This window comes from Nestor notabilis, unplaced genomic scaffold (assembly GCF_000696875.1).
Source record: "Nestor notabilis isolate BGI_N333 unplaced genomic scaffold, ASM69687v1 scaffold3282, whole genome shotgun sequence".
Lineage (NCBI taxonomy): Eukaryota > Metazoa > Chordata > Aves > Psittaciformes > Psittacidae > Nestor > Nestor notabilis.
The window spans coordinates 23,697-48,367 of record NW_009919496.1 but is presented as its reverse complement, the minus strand read 5'-3'; the positions used below and the strand labels follow the sequence as shown (position 1 = coordinate 48,367).

The following is a 24,671-nucleotide window of genomic DNA, read 5'->3' as shown; positions in this document are numbered from 1 at the left end:
AAAAAAAAAAAAAAAAAAAAAAAAAAAAAGAAAAGAAAAAAACCCAGAAAACAAACCCAAAGAAAGATTAGGCCAAGAAATGAAGAAAAAGACTATGTCCAACAGAAACTGGTTGCACTACAGGAAGGGGCAGCATGTTGCTCGGCATCACAACTGGAATCTAGCAGAGCCCTTTCATCTCTTCCCATAAAAATGAACCCTGGTCTCCAAGCTTCATCTTTTCTAATAGAAAAGTCACGTCCTGGCAACCCCTACAAGCTAAGCTGCAGCAGAGACAATACCGTATCTTCATCTTCGTTAACATCCCCTTCTGCAGTTCTCCGGATGAATGGCATCTGACTGGTTTCAAATGCAGAGAATGCATAATTCTTGTCCATGTTTATGCCCAACAGGAAATTAGGGACTTCCCTATTTCTGTGGCATTTAGCTTGCAGGGTGTGAATGGTGTCAGAGAGCTCATCTGTAAGACAGCAGGTATGTGACAGGCATGGTACCCTCCTTGCTGCCCCAGCCAGGGGCACCTGCCCTTCAGCTGCTGCCTGCTGTAGGCAAATGCCTGCAACTCCATCTTCCCCTGGTGTGCTGTGCAGCGGGGGCACCCCTACTGCTGACTGCCTTGTCGAGCACTGCCTGCCGCAGCAGCCATGGCCCTGCATACTAATTGGTACATTTAATGACTTTCTCTTGCTCTCCCCTCCTGTCTCCTCCTGAGCTGCAGTCTGGGAGCAAAGAAGTCCCGCTGCCATGGAAACGAAGCCTCCCAACACCCTGAACCTGCCCTACCAACCTGTGGAGAAGATTCCGGTAGTGAAGCTCAAAAAAGGAGATGCCCGAGGGTGCGTAGGGTGGAGGAGTGGGAAGGGATAATGCTGACTGTGGTTGAGTGGATATGGGCTGTTCTGCCAAGGCACTGCAGAAGCTGAGTGTATACTGGGCATAACAAAGCAGACATTCAGGGGAAAAACAGATTAACCCTCTATTATCTGCATTTTTCTTCCAAATGTTTCAAATGCTTCTCAACCCCCTCCCTCCCACCCACTTACAATCTAGATCAAATACCCCTAATGCATGCACAGGCCATCTCACCAAAGTGGTTTTGACAATCCCAAATATGACTCACACACCAGAAGGACTATTTGTAGCCAGAAAAAGTGCTGATTATGGTGAGCAAAAGGTTCAAGAGGGCCTCAGGCCCTCCACAGCATAAGCTGGCAGAGGAAAAGCCCCTGCCTAGGCAATAAGTCTGTGATCCCATGCCCAGCCTTTCATTCCTGCCTCCCTTTCCCAGGCTAGCCACAGGACTGCAGTCACATGAAAAAACGCAGCCTTTGTGGCACTGTCTGTGTGCGCTGATGTCTTTTCTGGGCAGGCACCTCATCCAACTCCAGCTCTGTGTCCAAAAACATTCTGGACCCTGCTTCAGGCTGTGTAGCAACGGGAGCTCCACTTTTGTCCTCAAATCTGCCTCTTGGGGATTTCTGGGCATACAATGGGGGTAAGATTTGTATACACATAAATCTGAGTTAGCACCCAAATTTTATCATTGGAAGGACACTGTAACTCACACCCAGTCTCCTTGTAAGCTTTCAGGCCAGTAATGGAGAATCTACTTTGGTGTCTTTTTTCTAAGCAAAGTTCCCCATGACATGATTTATTCATGCAGGGAGCCCTCAAAAGGTCATTAAAACTGGCGTGCTCCCAAAAATACACAAACAAACAAAGTAAGGATGAAAAAACCTCCACTGGATCAGCACTTCCCTGAAGACTAGATGGAGCTGACTATGTCCCAGGCAGACTCTCTCATGCAAGGGACATAACAAATGTGTCAGTTCTCATTCCTGTCCCAACCTCTTGAACTACCAGCTTAAAGCCAGGAATTTTACTTCAGATCAAAGTCAGAGTGCTCCATGCCATGAAGTGGCGCAAGATTTTGTACCTGAAGTATCCAAGACACCCAACAAAGGCCCTGGTTGGTATTCCTGTGAGGCAGGGGGGTCTACTGCAGCACAGGCTGGGGAGTGCAGTGAGACAGGTCTTAAGCATGACAACTAAGGACAGGGATACTTCCTCTTTGGCTAAAAAAGAAAACTTTGGAGAAAAAGGAAAATTCAGCTTGGATTTTTTCTATTGGGGACCTCATGTGTTCTTGAAGAATTCCCACTGACTTGAAGAGGACAGCCCCATTATAAATCTCAGCACACTAGGTCTGTCACACGTGAGTTGCTACTACAGCACAAATTGGTATGTAAAAGGTGAAGTGCAGAAGGAGTATTTGCAAGCCATTTACTTACAAGAATGCCTAACCAAAGAGAGAAATCTGGTTTACAGGATTTGTAGCATTTGCATAAGCCTCCCCTCTCATGCAGCTGAGAGGCATTTTATTAAATAGGAAATAATATTTGAAACAGAAAATGTTAGAGGACTACATGAAGCGAAAAAGATACTTTTCTCAAGCAAATAGAGAAGTTGGTTGTTAATGTTACTGTGACCAAATGGCATTCACCTAAGTCTGAAGGCATACAGGTGGGAAACTGCAGGTGTATCACTATCGTTAAAAAGAGCACCTATGCCAGAAAGCTGATGCATGGATAAAAACAGCCTGTCTGTATCTTTCTGAGCAGGGTGGGAAACAAAAGCTTCTGTAGGAAGTGATCCCACTCTACCAGTTCAGTGATGTCCCACAGGGGAGTCAGGATGAATGTGAACAAAGATGATCCAGCAGGCAAAGCATATGTGGATTTTCAAAACACCTTTGATAAGGCTCTACACATCAAAGGTTACTAAAAACACTAAGCTGCTGCAAGGTTTAGGAAAAGCCTTTTTATGGACTGAAGGCTGGTTAAAGGACAAGAAGCAGCAAGCAGGCCATCAAGGTCACTTTTCAGGGTAGAAAGGAGACAGTAATAGAGTTCCCAAACGTCAGTGTCAAGACCAGCTACATTCACCATCTTCACCAACAACTTGGAAATGGGATGTCATTGCCAATTAGTCAAAGTGTGGGAGTGATACTAAGTTCTTGGAGAGGCTTTTGAGAGTGGGATCTCACCAAATAGAGAGAGCCGGCAGCAGACAAGGTTCAATGCAATTAGTTACACGCGTGACAAATAGGTGTAATAGCCTACTAACCTATGATTACACCCAGCACTGGCAGCTACAACTCAGAAAGGGGGTTTTGAAGCCATCTCTGACACCAACAGCTCAGTGAGCAGTAGTTGTCAGAAAACTCAGGACATAGAGCATCACTAGCACAGGTACTAACAACATGTCATAGGGCATAATTCTGCACTTCACACAGCCGTGCGCCACTTACATGCCTTTAGTGCTTTCTGCAGTTCTGGTCTCCACAGCTCAAGGAGGATATAATGTAATCGGGGAGGCACAGAAAAGGAGAACTAAAATGCTTAAGTTGAGGCTTAGAAAACCACTAAAATGCTGGATAAAGTGAGGTCAACCAGCAACAACTGCAGAACTGTTATTAGCAAAGTCTGAAATGTTGTAACAAGAGAAGACTTGATGAAATTACTAGGAGATAAGTTCAGTAAGTATTTTTTTACATAATGGGTATTAAACTTCTGGAACTTGCAGCCAGTTATGAAGACAGACACTATCAGAAGGTGCAAACAAGGACTGGACAAATCCATGAACAACTGGTTCATAAACAGGTACTAATGTGAACTGGCAGGAATACACCCTAACATACCTTATTCACAGGTTCTGGATTCCAGAACAGCATAAGAAAAGGCCCACAAGAAATGGCTAGAGATAGGGCAGATACCTTACAAGCAAAAGTGGTTTACACTTAAGAACAGGCTCAGTCATTTCTTAGAAAGGCTGGAGAGTCACATGCATACTGATCCTTCTTGGACAGGTCAGGACAGCCAGGGCAGTATCTGCCTTGTCAAAGTGAATTGGGACAGAATGCTGAGCCCCATGTATCTACGAGATGTCTAATTTTGAAGATTGGACCAGTTTGGATCTCACTTTATTGCTTATTGTAATGTATCATGTACATTTGACATAAGGAAGGCTGGGCTAAACCTTCCATTTGTTAAGGAAATGAAAAATCTCCCTTGCATGTTGAATTAAAATATAATGAAATATTAGAAGATCTTTAGCATTTCACAAGTCCTGGAGAGCTGGGTTTCTGGGTGGGCAACCATGTTTATGGGTAGTGGACAAAGAGAGGGATTTGTGAACGTACTTCATCAATGCAACTGATCACATCTTTACATCTGGTTCATTTTGGTTTGGTTTGTTTGTTGGGTTTTGGTTTTTTGGTTGTTTTTTTGTTTTTTTTTTTTTGTTGTCCTGGAGTGAAAGATTCCAGCTCCACCAGCAATCTAAATATGCATTATGGAAAACTATTTTTAGTCTAATAATGTTTTTCCACAAAACTTGTTTAATTCTGCACATTTGCTAGACTGTGCTCAGCAAATGAGGGAACTGTTAAATATTTCTTCTTAATCCCATCACTCAGTAATGCCTAACTTCTTCCACATCCAACTTTATGCAAATGGAACAGTCCCTTGCAATGTGTCAGCAATAGGCTTTGACCACAGAAGGTTCAAACTGCAGCAGACACACCTGCCCATCTACCTGACTAACTACACTGTCTCTGAACTGCTGTATTAAGATGGGTCACCACCCGGACCAAGCTCCAGAACAGTGTTAACAGCAAGCCTGTTGTCTCTTTGATGATTTTCAGAAGGACAGATGCTCGTATCAGCTGTGGGATGACCAGGAGAAGGATACACTGCCTTGGTAGAACACAGTGGGAGAGCTGTGGCAGAAAGGAACATAGCCCATGTTTCTCCAGATACTCATGCAGGAGACAAGCCCCTCTCAGCAGGGTGCTGGTGTGGCTTGGACAGTCATGCAAGCCCAACATTACAAAGTGCAGTGGAGAAGGCTATGAGGACCTTTTATGTTAGGAATTGGTTAGCAATCCACCCCCATAATTAGTCTTTCACCAAAGTGAAAGAAAATGTTGAGGTGAAGGGCTGGAAATTGCAAGTTATGAGTTGAATGACAGAACAATTCTGGAAGGACAAATAAACTTTTTGTTTTGTTTGTGTTTCATGGGGGTAGGGGATTTGCTATTCAGAGGGTAATAATCTTGAAATAGCTGCCTGATAATAACTATAATTTAACCTGCCTGTCCCCTGAAGTCTCCAGACTCCTTTCAAATTCTGAGTAGTTGCTCTGTAAAAGGCAGAGGATCATCCTATATAATTAAAATTACAGCTGCAGACAGATACTCTCAGGGATTTCAAGATGGAGGAAAAGCTCCACTGCCATCCTGGAACTTCCTGCTACTCAAGGCTCCCAGTGCTTGCAGTGAAAAGCAAGACCAGCACAATGCACCCAGATACCTGCTGGAAATCAAGCAACTGATCTTGGTGTTATTCAACCTTGTCCCAGCTTCAGCAGCAGAAGAAATGATGAACCGTTAAGTGAACTTTTAGGCAACTTACACTGGTCCTTTCTGAAAAAATACTCTTTTTTTCCTAGGAGTTTTAGGGAAAGGTGGAGTGAGACAGGACTACTGTTCATCTTTCTGAGAATAACAGGTATAGGTTAGCTTTACTACATCTTCTGCTATTATATCTAACAGGAAAATTAGCTTTTGTCCGTTTCCCATTTCCACCATGAAAGACTCAGGAAGAGTGCCATATGGGAGTCCTGTTTGTCAGATCAGTGTTGGACTGCTGCTCCCTTCGTCATCATATTAGGGCACTTGAACAGCCCTTCAGAACGTGAAAGCTCTAGACAGTGGCTAAGGTGGTAATGGTTCATGCTCCCTGTGAAAGAAGTTTGGAGCTGGGCATATCATATCTAATAATGAACTTACAGAATCTGCTATACATTATAACTGAAGTGAGAAAATGGCATAATCCAGCATGGAAGCCCCTGTGGTTTTACCACTTTGAAGCAAAGATGTAGCTTTCTGACCTAAGGGGTAACTTCCAGCAAGGGGTAACTGAACCAGCAAGGATTGTAATAACCTTATCACAAATAAAAGCCACTCATGTTTTCTTAGATGGGCAGGGGCTGAAAAGATAATTTTAAATTGCCACCCCTCTTAAAAAAAAATGAAAATGGGAAGAAAATAAAAAGGAGATACAGATGGAGCAGAAGAAAAACTGCTTACATGTTTTCAACCTTTAAAGTCTTCTTCTGTCTTTAGCTAATAACATAGGCTGGACACTAGGAAGCAAGGTCAAAGCAGTATTTGCTCTGCCTACGGTCAAAGGGAAGCATTTGTAAAACTAGAACCCAACCTGCCTGGAACGTGGAAGGTTAAAGCCTAACTTAACCTAATCAAAGTCAAGGCGGGGAGACTGCATATAGAATTAAAGAACAGATTTCCTCAAAGTCACAAGGAGGATACAAAGTCAGGCCAGATTTTCTGTTATGAGAAGTTAAGTGAGAAGCTAAGAAGTTACAAGTAAGATTTGCAGAGCTACAGGCAAGTATTTTCATAAAAAGGAAACTTTGTATCTTCAAACATTTTTGCTTGCCATGAAAAATCAGCCACTTTTAGCTGTCTTTCACAAATACTAGTAACTCTTCTTTGAATATTCTGTGCAAACGAAAGATGAGATGAACAGATCCAGACAAAATGGAAGTATCTGTGCTTCAAACTGCTACTTATGTTGACAATCTGCTGAATCAAACACTTCTGATACAATCAGTAGTTTTGTTTTTTTTATGTGCTTCAAGGTATCAGCTAAGAATTGTGAAGGGCACGCTGAGTCCTCTGGTCCTCTTGCACCCTATCACATAGTTTGCTGGCATCACATCATTCCCTTTGTAAATTGCACAATAAAACCTTAAAATGAGACAGTTTTCTTCCCAGTTCACAAGCTGTGAAAGAATCTCATTCCTCTGATGGTTAGAAACCTTTTTGTCTCTTGTTTAAATTCTTTCACAGACAGCTTTTACTCATTTGTTCTTATGCAAACATCATCCTTTAGTTTAAATAGAATTTTTTCTTGCACTCATGTATAGTTCTTTTAGACTCTCTTTCAACAAAAAATTTTAAGCAGGAATACCCTGGTACTGTACTTCAGTTTGGAGAAGTATTTTGTCCTCCCCATAACCAGGAAAAAAATGCTTGGGTTTCAGCTGGGTTGTTTCATCAATACAGTTTGTTCAGTGGCTGCAGAAACGCCTGTGCTGGTGCAGAAAAATGAATGACATGGGTATTAGTTGTTGAGATGGCAAGACAGCAGGACCTTCTCTTTGGGCTGCAGGGCTGTCTTATGCTGCTTAAAGAGTTCATTGAACTCTTTGCTGTCAGCAAACAGGCTGTCCATGTCCCGTGTTGTCCAAGGATCTCTCCTCTATGCCTGTTCCAGGTTTAGTCTTCATGTTCCCAGTCCCATTAGCCAATTTACCTATATCTTAATATTCAGCACTGTCCTTTCAAGATCTGAGGTCAAAACCTGATTTTGCTTCCAGGCCAAACTAGCTCTCTTTCCCACACCATCATGTCTGCAGTGGCAACAATTTCCTTTTCATTCTTTTTACGTTTAAAAAGTCAAGGGACTTTCTCTTGTTTATTTCAAAATTCTTTTAAAAGTCAATCTCAAACGTTTGGTTTTTTTCCACTTTCCACTATATCCCTCATTCTCCATTAGGCTTTTTCTCTTGTGGGTTTTTGCTTACTTCCAGTGTTGCTTATGAGGTGAAATCACAGATAGTTCTGCAACCTTTTGCTCCTCATCTTCTCCTGTGATTTAGGGGTAGAATTTCCAAATACTTTATGCACCCTTATTTCAATAAAATCCACCTTTCTGCTGTTCCTAATAACTAGTTCCATTCATTTCTCAGAGTTGACCCTCTGAAAGAGCAGTAGAAAGAGAGTACAGAAACAGGTACTCCCAAAATTTTGAGGTCACAATTATTCTAAAGCCAGGAGTTCTGAGAAACCCAGGCTGTTTTAAAATCCATCACTACACCTGTAAGCTTTACTTACAGTAGAAAAGTATTCAACTACAGGTGCAGAATAATTGCTTACTTGATGTAACTTGAAGGCTAAGCAGATCCAGATCTACTCCTTTTCTGTCTTCTTTTTTTGCTGGCGTTTATCTTAAAGCAATCTACCAAGATGTTGTAAAATACTGCAAGACTAAAAGGAATAATTAGGAAAGAAACATTTTTTCTGATCGTGTTAACATAGTGCTGTTTTCCATAACTGATGGAGAATACATAAACACAAGCTACCTTTAAAGCAACTGGCTTGGACTTTGTAAGTAGCACAGACAGAGTAGTGTATGCCCCAGAAAAGCAGCATTCACCCTTCTTCTGAATAGCTTTGCAGTCTGCACCAAGTCATGCCACAGTGCCTCCAAACTAGATACACCTTCAGTCTCATGTTGTACGGTGGGACTGTATAAACCTCTCTGCGAAACTTCTTCGTATTTCCTAGTTTATGCCATTTTAGCTGTGCTTAAAGGCGTATTTGAAGAGCTTTTTACTGCTTGTAGTTGAGCCCAACCTTCAGTTTCCTCTTTTACTATTCAGTGTTTTATTTGTCTAACTGAAGCTGATCAGGACAGAAAACAAGAAGGTTCATATTGCATCATATGCAGGCATGTTCAAGCTGGCTTAGCTACAAACCCAGCATTTAGTCCTTCTCCAAACTGTCATGGAAACATTTGTTGGTCAAAACTGTATGTTCCTGCAAGCATGATTGATGCAAAAAATCACAACTGTGTGTGTCTGTGCAAACAGGTAGGAGCCGTGTAAGGTAGATTTTTTGGTTACTTTCAACAGAACTCCCCTCTGCAGAAAATGACAGTATTGGGCCTGTGTATTTTAAATAATATATCAGCTTTGTTTTGCAGATCCGAGCAGTATCTATTGGCTTTCTGCTGAGGGGTACATTCCACTCACTATGTATTGGCATTAACCTTTATTTTAATGCTGTTATGCTTTTCCCACACAAGTACTTGACACTAGATTCTTTTGTCTAAAAAAATGGCTGATGTGGCATGAGAGACCAGTCCTAGAATATGCGAGGATACTCATGGAGCATGGAAAAATCACTGGACTGAAAAATGCAAAATTCCCTTTTTCGTTGGTGCTTTCAATGTAGAAGACAAGACGAGACATGCTGCCAAAATTCTGACATGAAATATTCAGCTCTATTTTGATCTGTCTTTTTTTTTCTCTGTGTCTTGTTTTGCTAAAGATGATTTAAAACTCTGCTTGCTGAATCCAAAAAAACAAACAGCTCATGCATATGACAGGCTGCCAAGAATGCAGGACCCTGCCCTTCGCTTAGCTCACAAGCAAGAAAAATCTCCTACAAGGATACTGTCAGCCAGCTATGCTGCACTAAATCTCACCATCAGAAAATAACATTGGCAGCAAAATCATCTGCAAAAGGACTGCATGCAGAGCAGTAACTTGCAAAGAGCCCAGCTTATCAGCTAGCCTTTCAAAGTGACTTGGTGGTGACAGGCATCTGGTAAATCAATCTGGAAAGAGTCTTTATTCTCCAGATAACACTGCATTTTTATTTTGTGGGATTGGGCTCACGGAGTATGGGGAAGGTGGATGACAAAAACATTAGGACAAATGATTTGTAATCATTGTATCTGTCATTCATGTTGCCTCTTTCCCCCTCTCCCCCTCCTTTATATTTATACTGGCAGTGAAACAATCCCAACACTGATATGTTATCAAAGAATATCTGACAACATATTTAATGAGCATTTCTTTATCTCCCTAAAATTCTATTACCAAAAAAAAAAAAAAGAGAAAGAAAATGAAAATGAAAAAGAAAATGAGTGATTTCTTTGCCCTGATAAGATTTTTCCATTTCTGTGTACACCATTAAATCCAGATTGATAAAGACATAATCTTGCAAGTCATAAAGTAATTTGAAGGACTCTCTTCACACACACACCTTGGAAAGGACTAAATCACTATATAAAGTAATCTTGAGTGAAGCTTAGACTGCCTTACATTTTATATATCAGTTGAAAGGAAAATAACTTACATTTCCAGCAAAATATTTGTTTCCTTCATGGTGTGGCATGCAAGGATTGGATCACAGGCTGATGGGATTTTTGTTTTTCACCCTTTAGGTACAGCAGTGAACATGGAAGTGAAAACAGATGTAAAGCCTTTAAAAATTTGAAATTAATAAGGCTAAGGTAAAAATCCTGTTCCCAGTGATGTCAATGCCAGTTTGCTCATGGCTCTGGAGGCTAGACAAGTTTTCATTTTTTTAATACATACCAGTGTCTTTCTGTCTTCTATAAAAATCATATAGGCTGCAAAACTAACTGTTTAGATCATATTCAACAGTAACTGAAAAAAACCCCAGTATTTTGTGCTTTGAAGTATCACAGTCTTAAGGTTCCTGTATCTCTAAATGGCTTTTAACCTATTTTATTTTCACTAAGTACTCTTTTATTACAAAGGCTTGTTATTTTTTGTAGATGTAGATTTGCAGACTATTACTCTACTATCAAAAGTCTTGCACTACAGGTCTTCCTTAAAGTCCTGGCTTCTAAGCATGTGATTATGTGAATAATTGAAATGAAATTCATTTAAAAATGTTCACTGCCAGGACTCACAGCTGTGGAGAAAAGCCTGAACACCGCTATGTGTATAGACTGAAGTAGGGTTTGGTGAACCCCAAGTATCACAGGTGACTATCATTTTAATCTTCCAAAGTGTATCCATCTCTACCTTGAAAGTAGCTGGGCTGCTTTGTGCTTTGTGCTGCTCCTGCTTTTCCAGGCTTACTTCTGACAAAATTCTCAGTTACACTCTCAGTCATGCCAGTGCATGTACATTTGTTTCTGAAATAGTAATGACCTTTTGCTTGAACAGCTCTCTAGCCTCCTGATTATACACATCTTGCCCCATTATATTTCTTGTTCACAATTCTTGCCCTTAGCAAAAGGGCCCAGGAAGAGTCAGTTATTTTACAGAATCCAAGATTTGTTTGCTTGTTTAAGAATTAAAGCTGTTCTGAGCTGGTGAGTAAGGAAGTGATTAAACTAATCATTTCTTTAATAATTAGAGCTAGCAATGTTGTAGCATTCCTGGTGCGGAAAAAAAATGGCAGCACATGTATTTTCTGTAACGTTGCTGAAAATGGGTTGGTCTCACCTGCATCAGCAAAAACACGGATTCTTGAAAATCGTTGCTAACCATTCACTAGTTGCCTCCCTTACCTGGGGCCTACCACATCACTGTTCTTCATGAATCAACTCTGAATAAGGTGGTTTAGACAAACTCCTCAGAAGTAAAATCTCAAAAAGAATTCTGATTTTATATGTTTTGCTATGCATCTGGGTCAGTTTCAACCAATTTTTCAGAGTTCCTGGTCACAAAATGCATACAGGAGTGTAGCTCTGCGAACAAAAGCAAACTCAGTCTTTCCTCATAATTGTCACAAAGGAAAAAAATGCCATAGTAAATTAAAAGCATGATTATGCCACTCAAATCAAAAGCTAAAATATAATTTAAAAGTTAACTATGTTGATCAGCAAAAAGAGAAGATGTGACTTCAGCAAGTTATGCTTCCATAGGTTTTAAAGTTCATCTATTCAGTGTGTCAAACTTTCAACCAACGTAAATATGTGTGGGGAATAGCTTGACAGGAGACAAGATAACTTTTATGTTTCACTTGAGAACATCACAAAGATATAAGGGAGTACTTTTGAAACTTAATCTGCATCACCTTTCATGGTTGGTGCCTCTATCTAAGCATTTCAATGGGTCTGATTCTGCTCCCAAACCAAAAACATGAGACATTAGTGTTGCAATATCAAGCCCTGGATGAGGTGACCTGGAGAAGAGAGGTAGGAACCAATTGTACATCAAACATAATGCATTCAAGCACTCAAGGGCGGGACAGCAGCTTTGCAAGGGTACTGTTAAGGGACAAATAAATAGTAATTTCTGAGAGTAAATTCAAGGTTATTAGCTAGTTATGCTTCTTGAAAGCATTTTAGAACACTGGGAAGACTGAAGTTACTTCCCACTCATGTAGCTTTTCTCCTGCAGATTTGTTTACCTTCCTGATAAAGACAGAAACATTTGAGTCACCACAGTCTTTTATATTTTTCTTTTTTTAATCTGTCCTTAATATCAGATGCATGTTGCCTCACTCACCTGAAATCAGGCCTTTGTTTCTTCCTAAAGTCAGGCCATGTCTAGAAACTCAACAGAATTTTGTAAGTGTTTTGGTTCCATTTTTGTGAGACTAGATTAATGCAAAGACAAGATATCTCTTAAGTCTAATTACAAAGTTCCTGAGTCTGCAAGACACAAAATTACTTCGGTCCTGGGATACTCGCCTTTTGGGAAGCTTGGAGAGCTGTTCCTGACAACTTGTCAAAAACTTCAGTGCTGTTCATGATGTCTGATATTGAAAAGGCTTCACAAAGGCATATGCATTATGGTAACCTAAAGCATGTCCCTGCTCTATGTCAGTGATACCAACAGGCTTGGACTGACCTGAGTCTTTGCTAATGACTTCCCTTCCCCTCCATACTGGAATGGACACATGCAAGCTGCCTGGCTGGCCAGGCGCTCCACCACACAGCTGAAGGATGCAGAGAGCAATGAAGATCTAAATGACCTGCAGTATCACACAATGCTTCCCTTGTTTCCCATTTCCACTCACCATCACTAGCTTTTTGCTATGCACGCACCAACCTACAGCGTCAGCTTTCTAGGCTTTGCTGTATACTAGCTGATGCAGTCCTCTCATCTCCTTGATCCATGCTGTTACTCATAGCATTTCATAGTCTAATTGTCTAGTTCTTCCTTTCCACGCTTCCTGAGTTGTGTGGGCCAAAAAAGTGCCCATTGTTCTTTGGGCCTAGGAAAAAGAAAACGTGTATTTAGGAAAACTGCCTAGCAACTGCTTTCCTTATTGCAAGGAGAGAAGCCATTTGCATAAGAAACCTTCCAGCTGGAAGCCTGCAAAAATACTCTGCTGGGAGCTGAATCTGTGACCAGTCCTCAAAGGAGAACACCTCTTTAGCCCTGCTCCCTCTGGGTGGCCTTTCTGTGCTCTCCCCACCATCAGTGGGGGCAACGGTGCAGTTGCACAAGGTGCACCAGTGCCCTGCAGCAACCAGGAGCTGCCGCTCCTATTTCTGACTGTGTTCACAGTGCTCCCAAGGATCCTTTTCTCATTTTGTTCCCACATCATCTTTTCCTCACACCGTGTGCATCACACATTACAAAGTCAGCAGCTTCAGCTGCTAACCTTTGGAGTTGTGTCGCTTGCTTTGCAGATTTCCTGCCAAAAGTGACAATCTGTAGCACTACTGTGCAGAGGGAGCTCCAGATAGTTACACATGGTTCCTCCCCACAATTACTAAATGGTATTAACGGCCTGCAAAAAGACCTGGCCCAAGAAGAAAAGCTACAGAAATCACTTCTTCATTTCTCCTGCTGTTCTATTCCTGGTCTCTAGAAAATGTTGCCTGTAAACTCTTAATTTTCTAAACGCCCAAACAAGACATTTGCTCTAGTAAAATCAACATAAAAAGCCTCCATCAATATACCAACTACCATCCAGCAAATTGCAAACAGTGCTGGGATTGAGGACATGGCTCTCTTATGTGCTAAACATCTAGACAGCGGTCAAATCATTTCAGCACCTGCAAAAACGGTTTTGAAGGGCTGTGCTGCTACTCGGTGGAATGAGCCGCTTTCGATCAGAGTTCTGCAGAGTGCTCCAAATTGCGGTTCGTAAAGCTAATTACAATGTGTGAATCATTGCTTTCCTGCAATTTATATCCATATGTGTGGTTATTTTTGAGAATGATTCAGTTTTGTATATATAATTTTAAAAGGACTTTTTAAGTTAATGAACATCTGTGCTAAGAGCCCCTCAACAGAAAAGCTTGTGTCAGCCACCGGTGATGCTGACTGTGTAAACTTCCTGCTATTCCATAGGCATAAATATGGATCCCGAGGCTCTTACTGACTGCATTCAGGAATAACCCCTCTGAAACAACTCTGTAAAAATGCTTTAAAAATGGGGTGGGAAACCCAAAATTTTCAAAATTTTCATCCATTTGAACACTGTAATAATCTGTTTTATAATGAAAATGGGATCGAACAGTAAATTCTCAAAGCTTTCAACAGAAGCAAACAGAGGGAAAATTTCCATTTAAAATTTCCCAAAGACACTTTGATGAAGTCTTTGATTGACATTCAGAGCTTTTAGCTATAGTGTGGTTCGACACAATTTCTGCATTTCCTGGCATATGTTCATGGGTGTTGCTTCCTGTCTGAACTTATTTTCTCAAGATGAACCTACTTCTTGACATCCTCCATGAGAATCACAGTCACGGGGTGGATTTACAAAGGAATAATTAGACAACCAAATTCGATGGGTAATCAAATAACTGGTAACAGGAGCAAGGTCACTCTGCTTTAATTTGTGTTTTAATCAGCTCCATATTTCAACCTAGTCAGTATGTTTTCATGTTTCTGCCCTCTCTGCACTCTTCAAACTCACCAACTGAAGGAGAATGTGCTCCAGGAGCAATGGAGCTAGCTTGCCATTTGCACATTTTGTGTGAGAAGGGGCTTAAGTCTGGCAAAACAAAGTATGTCAAACCTCCAGGTTAAAAATATCATTTTCTGTATTACCACCTTGTCATTAACCCTGCAAGATGGAGTTTAGTAAGAACTCACTTTTAAATGCAGCACACTACATATGCTGGACATCTGATGTTCCCTCTCCTAGTACCAATATGGAAAACCTTTTTGGACTCCCCTGGACTCACAGGACCTGTGTCAGCGAAAACAGATAGAAACAGAACTATAAGTAAGACCAGTGATGTTGGTGTCCCTGCCCAGGGTAGGGGTGCTGGAACTAGCTGATCTTAAGGTCCTTTTCAATCATAACTATTCTATGATTCTATTCTATCTTAAGGGCCTTTCCAACCGTAATCATTCTATGATTCCATAGTGAGAAAACTTGACTTGGGAAGTGACTACATCTGTAGCCATGCTAAAACTGGTGGGCTGCAGAAGCTTGAGACAAAGCTGAATTTGGTCTCTCTGTGTAGAACCGAACAGGTCAGAAAACTGCAATTCCAGACAAAACACCAGCAGTCAGGGATGTGTTAAGTAAGAGCTGAGGAAAGAGCATGCTTCCTGCACACAAGAATATACTCTGGCATGGGCAGGTAGTAACAGGCATCAAGCCATGTTGTTAATCCTTCAGCGTCAGGATAATGCCATGTCCCAGTGCCTACAAATTTCTATATGCTGACACTGTGCTGACCTTTGGGAAGCTCCTAAAAGCCCTCTAGAATCATTAGGCCTAATTCTGCTTGTGATTATGTTACTTTCAGTTCAGAGTTACTGCACTGACTTCAAGGCAGCTAATTCGGATTTACATCTCTCTAGCTGGCCCATTATTTCATGTATTGTTTCCAGTTGCATGAAATCATCTGTGCACGTCCCCCAAGGCTGCTGGAACCCTCTGTCCTCCCCAGCACTACACATGATGCAATGAGCCTCTGACGAAGGAGGAAAGCCGAGAAGTCCATGTAGGGAAGCAGATAACTTCCTTTTGAGCAATGGATGCAAAAATAGCAGCTAATAAAAAGCCTTCAAACTGTGCCTTCAAACTGTGACAATTCAATACACACACCTACGAGGATGCCTTGACAAGCTGCTTGACTTCTCAGTAACTCTTTCTTGTTTTCTTTAGTGCAACCTCCTCCAAACTCCCACACACAGGTATTCATCTCTGTAGTGACAGCTGAGACCTGCAGGTGTTTGCTGCTATTGCCCTTTTAGAATAGACAGACACTTGTTCTGCACTGTAAACATTTGTATCGCTGTGCTTGCCCGGCTAGTTACAGCCCAAATAATGATAAACCAGCCTTTTCTTTTTTTAGCTCCTTGCTGTCATGCATTAACTCCCTTTGCAAATAGGCATTTGGTACTGGAAATAGCTTAAGCAAGATCACTCTCTGGTGATTATTTTACTAGCACTATCTTTTAGCAAATGAGAGTCACCAGAAAAGTGTATTATGCAGTTGCCAGAAATACAGCATTCTGTATTAGGCTCACACATGAAGGAAGGACTATGCCCAGTGGGCAAGATGCTAATGCCATTCCTGTACTCTAATACCAATGTTATTTCACTGTGTTCAAACTGCTGCTCTGACTTTGTTAAGTAACAATGGAGATCAGAGTTGGGACTGTTTGCTGAGGACTGTAATACTCCTAAGTGTAAAAATGGTTTCTCAAAAAGTATTTTGACCTTTCTATGTAGTGAGAAGGTCTGAAAGCTGGGTATTTTTAAAATTGGCCTGGAATAGCTAATTGCGTAATCCTCAGTTTTTTTGGAAGTCTTCCTGGGAGGCTAAGAAGTGTAATAACTTCTCACATCTTAACTGAAAGCGCATGGGAACTCTATGTTTTAAAAAGATATCTTTTCCCAAAATACTCACTTAACGGTAACATTAAAGAGGTGATCAAGAAACAAAACATTAAGAAACAAAGCCACAAAAATCTAGGAAACTTCCTTGCAAATCTTTCTCACTCCCTCAGTTGTTTACTTTTTGGAACCATGATTCTATTTCTTTAGTTCTTTACTCACCACCAAATTAGACAAGACCTGAATTTTAATTTTTAAAAAAAAAAAAAAAGCAGCCCCCAAAGAAGCTAAAAATAAGAGAGACAACAGTGTTTTTCAACCACTAGAGGTACAAAATGTGCTAGTATGAACTGCAAAGTCATTCACTTAGGGATTGAAACCAAAAGCTTCAAGAAAAAAGGGGATGTTCTTCATTTGGAAGGAGTGGAAGATGAGAGCGGCCCAGGGCACTACTGGACAATACAGTGACTGTGTGCCAATGACAGGCTGTACGAGGCTAGCATGTACCATGCAGCATATTTCAGTAGAGGCTGGGAGGTCCCTCTGATCCAACAGTGGGCAAAATCTCATTTGGAAAATACTGCTCACAGTCCTAGTGATGTCTGTACCAGAAAGACACCGAAACTGCTGTTTCACACACTTAAAGTCATGGGAGAATGCTACTATGATGAGAAGAGAACTGAAGAACCTTTTCTTCTGACAGTGTGCCTTTTAACCCTCCAAAATAGTCTGGGAGGAGACAGGAGTACTTCTTCTAAATGCACTTGAGAGGTAAAAGCTGGGAAGGGAGGATAATAATGCTATCAGGTAGGTGTACATTGGCCAGTGAGTTAATTCAGGTTGCAGATAAAAGAGAAAATTTGCAGCTATTAGGACTGCAAGGTTGTGTAGCAGCCTTCTGTGGAGAGCTCTGGTAGCAGCATTCTACTTATTTTCAACACCCACTTTGATGGAAGGGGCTGCGTGGTAGGATAGGAGTGATCCAGGAGTTAGAAATTCAAACTTTACAGGCACAAGACTGCTGCTATCCAATTTCGTGGTATACCTGAGAGACATCTGAGAAGAAGCCTGTCAGCATTTTGCAGGCTGCTCTGTATTAATTTATTCAACTAAAGTCTTTCTTCAGAACTTGAATTGGTCATCTACGTTTTTGTTTCCTCTCATGCTTTATGATTTGGCTTTGGCCACCTTCAGTTTCCACACTGCTCTGAGGCACTAAGGACAGGTGACAGGGCCAAAGGTGCTCTCGGGGGTTATCACCAAACCCCAGTAATGACACAGGCTGGCTCATTCGCTCAAAGCATTATAAAGTTTGCCAGCTCAGAAGGTAATTCTCACCAAGACAGACTGATGGGGATTTCTGTCACCTCCTGTTGTGTGTCAGGTGTGACCAACTTCCTAAGACCTCTCAGGAATTTTCATCAAACGTAATTTCTCTTTAGAGGCTTAGGACACTGTTGATACCTTGGACATCTCTTTTTTTTCTGTCAGACTGTAATTTTTACGTGGTTTGGTGCCTTATATAGAAGGTGATGAAGTATTAAGAGTGTTGGGGTTTTCCATGTAGATTGAGGAGGTCTGAGGTTCTTGTAGCTCCTTCCACTCTTAACTTACTGCTTGGCTTCCTGCAAGAGCGGAAGGCTTGGGCTTAGCAACCTATGTTGCTTCTTCCAATCCTACATGCTATGCTTAATTTTAATAGCAAAACATGGTACAAATTACACAGAAGATTTTATAAAGAAGATGTGTCACTGGACTTTATAATGAAACATATCCTATTGGTCTGCTGCCCCATCTGTGCCAGCAGTGGACAAAACCGATTTGCGACTTATGAATCTGTCTTTTTGTGGTGAGCTGGGCCTAGAGGAAGGTGGAAACCTGATGAACAGCCCTAGTCTTTTGACAGTTTCTTGCATGGTTTGTACAAGCAGAAGAAAGGAGTCCTTATTTTCCCCACTATTCCTTGTACTGTTGCATAAAGACAAGTAAGTTATACAATAGCAAAACAGGCATTACACAACTGAGCACCATAAATCTAAATCAGAAACAGAGTCTCTATCCTGCACTGGAAAAACATGAAGGGTAAAATTCTGGTCCTAATGAAGTTAATGGCAAAGCTCTTGCTTACTCCAGTGAGATCACCGTTTCATCCAGAATCTTGGCCCAAGCCTGTGGCTGGCCGACCAGGCTGGATATTTAAAGCAGATCCTTATAAAGTTTTTCCAAGTACTGGGATAAGACGACCTTCCTTTTTTTGTTTGTTTGTTTGTTTTTTTTGTTTGTGGATTGTTTGTTTGGTTTGTTTTGTTTCTTTTTCCTTTTCTCCTTTTAAGCTGTTTGCTTATGATAAAGTAATGCAGAAAAGTATTTTAAGACCATGTACTAAGCAACTACTTGCAAACCTGAACTGGAACCCAAAAAAGGGCTTAATATACTATCTCTGAGTGCAAGAACAAACATTAGCAAAGCAGTGGTTCCCCTGCTTCAGTGTCAATACTTTAAACCATTAAAAGCTATGCTGCTGAGTCACACTACTTGAGTATGAGAGGGAAAGATGGGAAACCCTGACCTGTGCGGGTTGGGATTCCAAACAACACAAAACAGACATCAACAAAACAAATAAAAGCCCTTAATGAACCCGAGACCTAAGCTCTGCAAGTAAATAACTTTTCAAAATGAGCCACTGTGCTACAAGAACTGCAGTGTTGCTGGAGCTGTTTGGCACACAGACCAACTAATTACTAGACAGTTGTTTTACTTTTGCCTCGGGTGGACGGAAGTGCTGGGTAAGAAAAGCCACTGCAGATTCTTCATGTCTCCATGCTTATCTAGTCCAACTAGTGAAAATTATTGCTGTTACACTGAATACTAGCAAGTACACCAGGGCTCCCCCACCCACAAGATTCCTGCCTGATTAAAAAGAAAGGAAAAAAGAACGGAGGAGTAGAAGGAAAGCTTGTGCAATCAGGGCCACATAATACATGTATTACCAGCCCAAGGGTTATTTCTCTCCCCCTCTTCCCTGAGGCATTGCTTAACAACTGGGCTGATTCAATGCAGAATGTCATTAACAATCTAACAGTGAACAAGTACTGGGGATCATCATTATCTTACAGAAGCTAGCTATAAATAATCATATTGGGCAAATCTAACATCCTGATAGGGTGGTAGGATCCCAAAAAGCTGATTCCAGAGTATTAATAAACACAAATGCTGAACCATTTCTTGCAGAGGTTTTTGGAACTGTATGTTGGAAATATTTCCAAGATAAAGCTGTCTGGTTGGGGAAGAATTGCTTCTATGAACGTGATTAAGCCTGAGCAGTTAAAAAGACTTAGCCTGCGAGAAACAATTAGATATGCTAGGTCACTGCCATCCCAGTGTCACTGCTGACAGTTTCATTACTTAGACCTGCCACGGATGTAATTCTCCAGGCAACTGTTTGGGAAGTCATCATAGCCTTGACTGTTTCATGACCACCTTCTGATCATCCCACATATGGCCAAAGCAGGGAAGGCCAAAACCTCGGAGGCTCAACTGTTAACTTCCAACTTTTATCACTGTGAAATACAGTGTCATGGTAGGCTGTGGCTCTGTCCCTCCTCTGCACCAGCTAGAAGCCAGCCAGAACATAAGAGGCAAGAGAAACGGTCCTTCATCTTCTTCTTACTGTGCAGAATAAGTGACTATCCAACATTCATACCCATCCATCATGCTGCAAGCTTACACCATCATTTTGCATGGAGCCATGCTACTTCACATGTTCATTCGTCCCCTCTTACACTTGTCTACATCTTTCTACCTTCATTCACACTTTTCTTTTACTAACACGTCTCTAAACTTACCTTTCCTGCCTTATTTGTTCCCTCTCTCACATCCATGATTACACCCTTTTCACACTACTTCCTCTTTCTTCTCCTTTGTTACACCCACAGGTACTACCCTGGGCTCAAAAAAAAAAAAGTGGTGGAGAGAAGAAGGAAAGAAGAGAGTGATTCTGTGCAAGAGTCGGTGAGAAATGCGGTATACGCTTTGAATTAGGTCCTTTGAGAGAGACCTAAGACTACCTAGGTTACCTAAAATTTTCTTTGGTGAACCCCTGCTTTCTCCAGGTTATGGGTATTATTCTAGATTTGTGCTTCACTGGGTAGAAGCTTTGCTTCAGTGCTCATGTGTTAAGACTCAGTGATTAAACCCAGAGGTACATGAGAAGGTGATGCCAAAGTCATTATACTATGATATGCCTGTGCCATGCCTCTGTCATCCCCAGGAAGACCATATGATTACTTAGCTTCATCCCTTTTTGCAGGTAGTTTTTCCTGCAGCAGGGAGTTATTAATTTTTGCAAAAAATAAGCAGACCATTTATTGTTCAAAAATGCTGCTACTGACTGCAAGGCCTTTGCAAACATGGTTAAGCACAGACATTCATTCTTTAGTGTAATGACAAACATCATAAACAAATCCATCCTCAGTATCCTACAGAACAGAGACACACCACCTGTCCCAGTAAGTATTGCTCATACTTCGGATGCAAAATCAAAAAACCCTGGCCACTGATGCTCACTGGTGTCCTTGCAAACACAAACAGAGGGAGGCAGTGATTACATTCTGTGTATTTTTCCAAGTTCTGAAGTGCAGTCATGCTTGTTTTACATTGACCAAATAGCTTGAAGTGCCAAGTTTCCAAAATAACAAAATGTCAGAGGAACCTGGCTCCTATGTTTACTAAACAGTAGGTTTGCCTTTTGAAAGAACAGAGGAAACTGTTACTTCTCAGCTGTTAAGTGAAATGACACTCAAAAATAATTCCTGTGTACAGCTTGCTCTGCCTTGTCCAGCCTCAGCTGGACAATCTCCCTCCAGGCATCCTGTAAGTACCGGCACCAAAGTGACACTCTCCTTTATGCACACAGCAGCCCACACTTGGGGGCTAAGGAAAAAGCCTTCATTTTATCAATAAGGAATTCGCTGGCAACAGGTCACATGAGAGGCAGATAGATACAGAAAACATGCATAAAGATGCCAAGTGTAAGACAAGATCTCACAGGATCTCTGGAGTTTATAAACACCTTGGCCATGGATTACCTTCCCCAAGTCATAAACACCTGATAGCTTCAGTTCCAATCATGAAATTACCAGTGTGGCAGCAAACAGCAAATGCTCTCAACTACATGACTTACCACATAGTACAAAGACAACACCAAGGACAGTAACTAATGCACACATTCCTGTTATCCTAGTGATCCTAGAAGCCCATTGCAAACTTCATAGATCATTTTATGGCAACCAAGCTCAGGGGAAATGGCCTGGGCTGGAATGAAGATGTACAATGGCCTACTCATACCCACAACAAAACAACTCTGCAACCATAAGCAGTAGGACTAAGGACTTGGCTTAAGACAAGAAAAACTTACTGAAAATCTTGCAGGTGCAGAGTATATAGAAATTTCACACCAAGTCTCTTACTGATTAAAATAACTGGTCCAGTGTTGCTGTCCAGTACTTACACCTCTAGTAAACTTAGACATAAAATACCTGAATGTTACAATTTCCATTTGTCTTAGCAATATATAAGAATGTATTTTAATAACTTCCAAGTGTTGGGCCAAATTTGATTACCCACTCTTCCTTTTTTTCTGCTTCTGCTTCTTCTTCATTAAAGCTAAGCAAACATGCAAAATTTCTACACAAAGACCTTTCTGTGATTTATTATTAGAATGTAAAGCCAACATGTATAAACAAGAGGACATGCCAGTCTTACTCTGATTAGCTTTCTCCACATTTACCAAAACTTTGTAACTCATGACAACATTCTCCATTTACCAGCATCTAAATTACCTGACAGACAGATGGTCAGGTGTAATAGCAGAATCAGTCTTATCAATGTGGTAAGATAACTGAACAAGGCCTAGGTTATTATCCGTTACAGCAGTTCACTTACCCTATAGTAGTCCGTGCTGTACACATCTCTAGACATCCCAAAATCCCCAATCTTCACCAGCAGGTTCTCACCAACCAGACAATTCCGGGTAGCAAGATCCCGATGCACGAAGTGCTGTGATGCCAGATAAACCATACCAGCTGCAATCTGCTGGGCAATGTGAAGCATCTGGGATTGGGTCAGCTCAGCAGGACGGTTGCCTTCTGCCATCAGTACTGCATCTGGTCCATGTGCCCTGCATCAAAATGCAAACTGGTTAAGTGACAGGCCACTTGTAAACTGGAGAGGTGAAACGCATTAGTGAGCCTAAACCTGCACAACTAACTCTCTCAAATCTAACAACTAAAAGGACTACAAATTCATTGGTGAAATAGGGGAAAACTTATATCCTAGCTTTTCTCATTTGCTGTTTTCCTTTGCTGTGTGGAAGACAAGTGGTGTGAAGAGCACTACACAACAGGTGATATATTACTCAGGGAAATAAGGTACATGTGTTCATAATAATAATCCTTTGTCCAAAACTACCAGCTTTCTCCTGTTCCATTCTAGTAATCTTTTCTGGAGAAAGGCTGGCAAAATATAGCAGTTGGTAACTGAGGAAAACCATATCACTCTGTAAGAGTGAAAGGCAATGAAGTGGCATGCACAGCATCACTTTTCCTATGACTAGCATTCCTTGATTTCTCAAGGGAGAGAGGCCACTGACCCTTCCATCTTTTCTTAAAGAAGAAAGCTAGCTTCCTTCTGAGACATCATCTGAAAAACAAGGGCAGCAATTTTAGATTTACGCTTCTAATATCCTTCCTATCCAAGTGCCCAGCAGGAAACCATTTTTGCTTATTTCATCACCAAGTCCTGCCATAGATGGCAGTTCTTTACGATGGGAAGAGGACACAGAACACACGCTATTTGGAACAACTAAACAGCTTCAGAAATTCAAGCTTTTCAAGATCTAGCAAGTCCTTAAGATGCAATTATCAACTGATTAATAAGTAAGTTCTATACACTCCAGCAGAAGGAGAGATGTTTTGCATTTCAAAAGCCCAGCAATGTACTGGAACCCATGTACTTCACCCATCCTAACTATGTCAGCTTTCGTATACATGCGTAACATCCTAAGATCTTGAAGATATAGATATAACCATTCCCACACACAACATTTTATAGTAAGCATTATCAGCTAATACTTATCCAATTCTTGAGGTCATCTGCAATCATTCCTTATTTGATACACCTTATAATATTCTGAATATTCTTTTCTATCCATTCTGTTATTCTGCATTTTCAGAAGACCTTTTTATTCCATTCCTGAAGACTATTCTTTCTAAGAGACCACTTCTCCTCTTTCCTCCTTAACATTTTTTTTTTTTTTTAAATAGAACTGATTTTTATTTTCTTTCAGAAGTCCTTCCTTCCTACAGAGAGGAGTTTCAGAGAACCACCTTTCTAATCAGTAGAGGTGAGGCCTTGATTTGTCCCTAGGGGAAGGGCACAGGAGTTGCAAATTAATCAAAACCTGTGAGATCAAATCTGACACTACCTATTAGAAATATGATATTAAAACTGCCCCAAGGGAAGAACCTCATGAGCAAAGTGACAGATGTGAGAAAGAAATGAATGAGGGTGTGTAGCATTGCTAGAACTGCATCTGGTACCAGGCAAAGAAGGTCTCTGCTACAGGGTACATACAGGCAGCTATTCGACTGACATGGGTTGGGGGGAATAAACAGGAAGATATGAAATGTCCAACCAAGACTCACAGGCAAATTCCTATTGAAAAGCATGGCACCTTTTCATTGCATGGATTTTTTAATGACTGCTTTCACACATAAAGCTCTGAGTCGCCAAATTACAGAACTCTTCAACTTTTGCTAGCTTCCTTGAGGACATGGTCTGTATCTAATGAAACTTTTGGATTATTCTTAATGCTCCACCCACTTTGCTTGTCCTTTTGGCGCTGGCTGTAAATGAGGTGCTCCTCAGTGTCTGCAACAGCAAGGGACATTGACAGAAATTTCTTTGGATCCGCATCAGCCTCCACTAGTCAGAAAAAACACAGTACAGGCAAGACTTTGAAGCTTTACTCCTAGATCTCAAACAGCCTTTGGCTGCATACAGACAACAAGGCTCATTTGGGTTAAATTTCGGATTCATTTTTCCCCGACAGCCTTTGATGGCGCTGCAGGGTAAGAAATACAGGCTCTTACTGCCTTGTAGAAGTAACCTCTGATGTGCAGCACAAGCTGCAGCAAATGCGAGAGGAATGACAAATCGGAGCTTCGGTATAACAGCTTGTCCCAGCACAATCATTTTATGTTCTAAAGACGAGGGCTGA

The 24,671-nt window shown here is 41.2% G+C and overlaps 1 protein-coding gene across 1 annotated transcript in view; it reads right to left on the bottom strand.

The window, feature by feature from the left end:
- LOC104402370 (BDNF/NT-3 growth factors receptor) overlaps positions 1-24,671 on the bottom strand; it is a 53,736-nt gene that overhangs the window by 19,230 nt on the left and 9,835 nt on the right. The window contains exon 4 of the mRNA XM_010010240.1: positions 22,337-22,571. Within this exon, the coding sequence (XP_010008542.1) occupies positions 22,337-22,571 (235 nt within the window). The remainder of the gene's footprint in view (positions 1-22,336; positions 22,572-24,671) is intronic.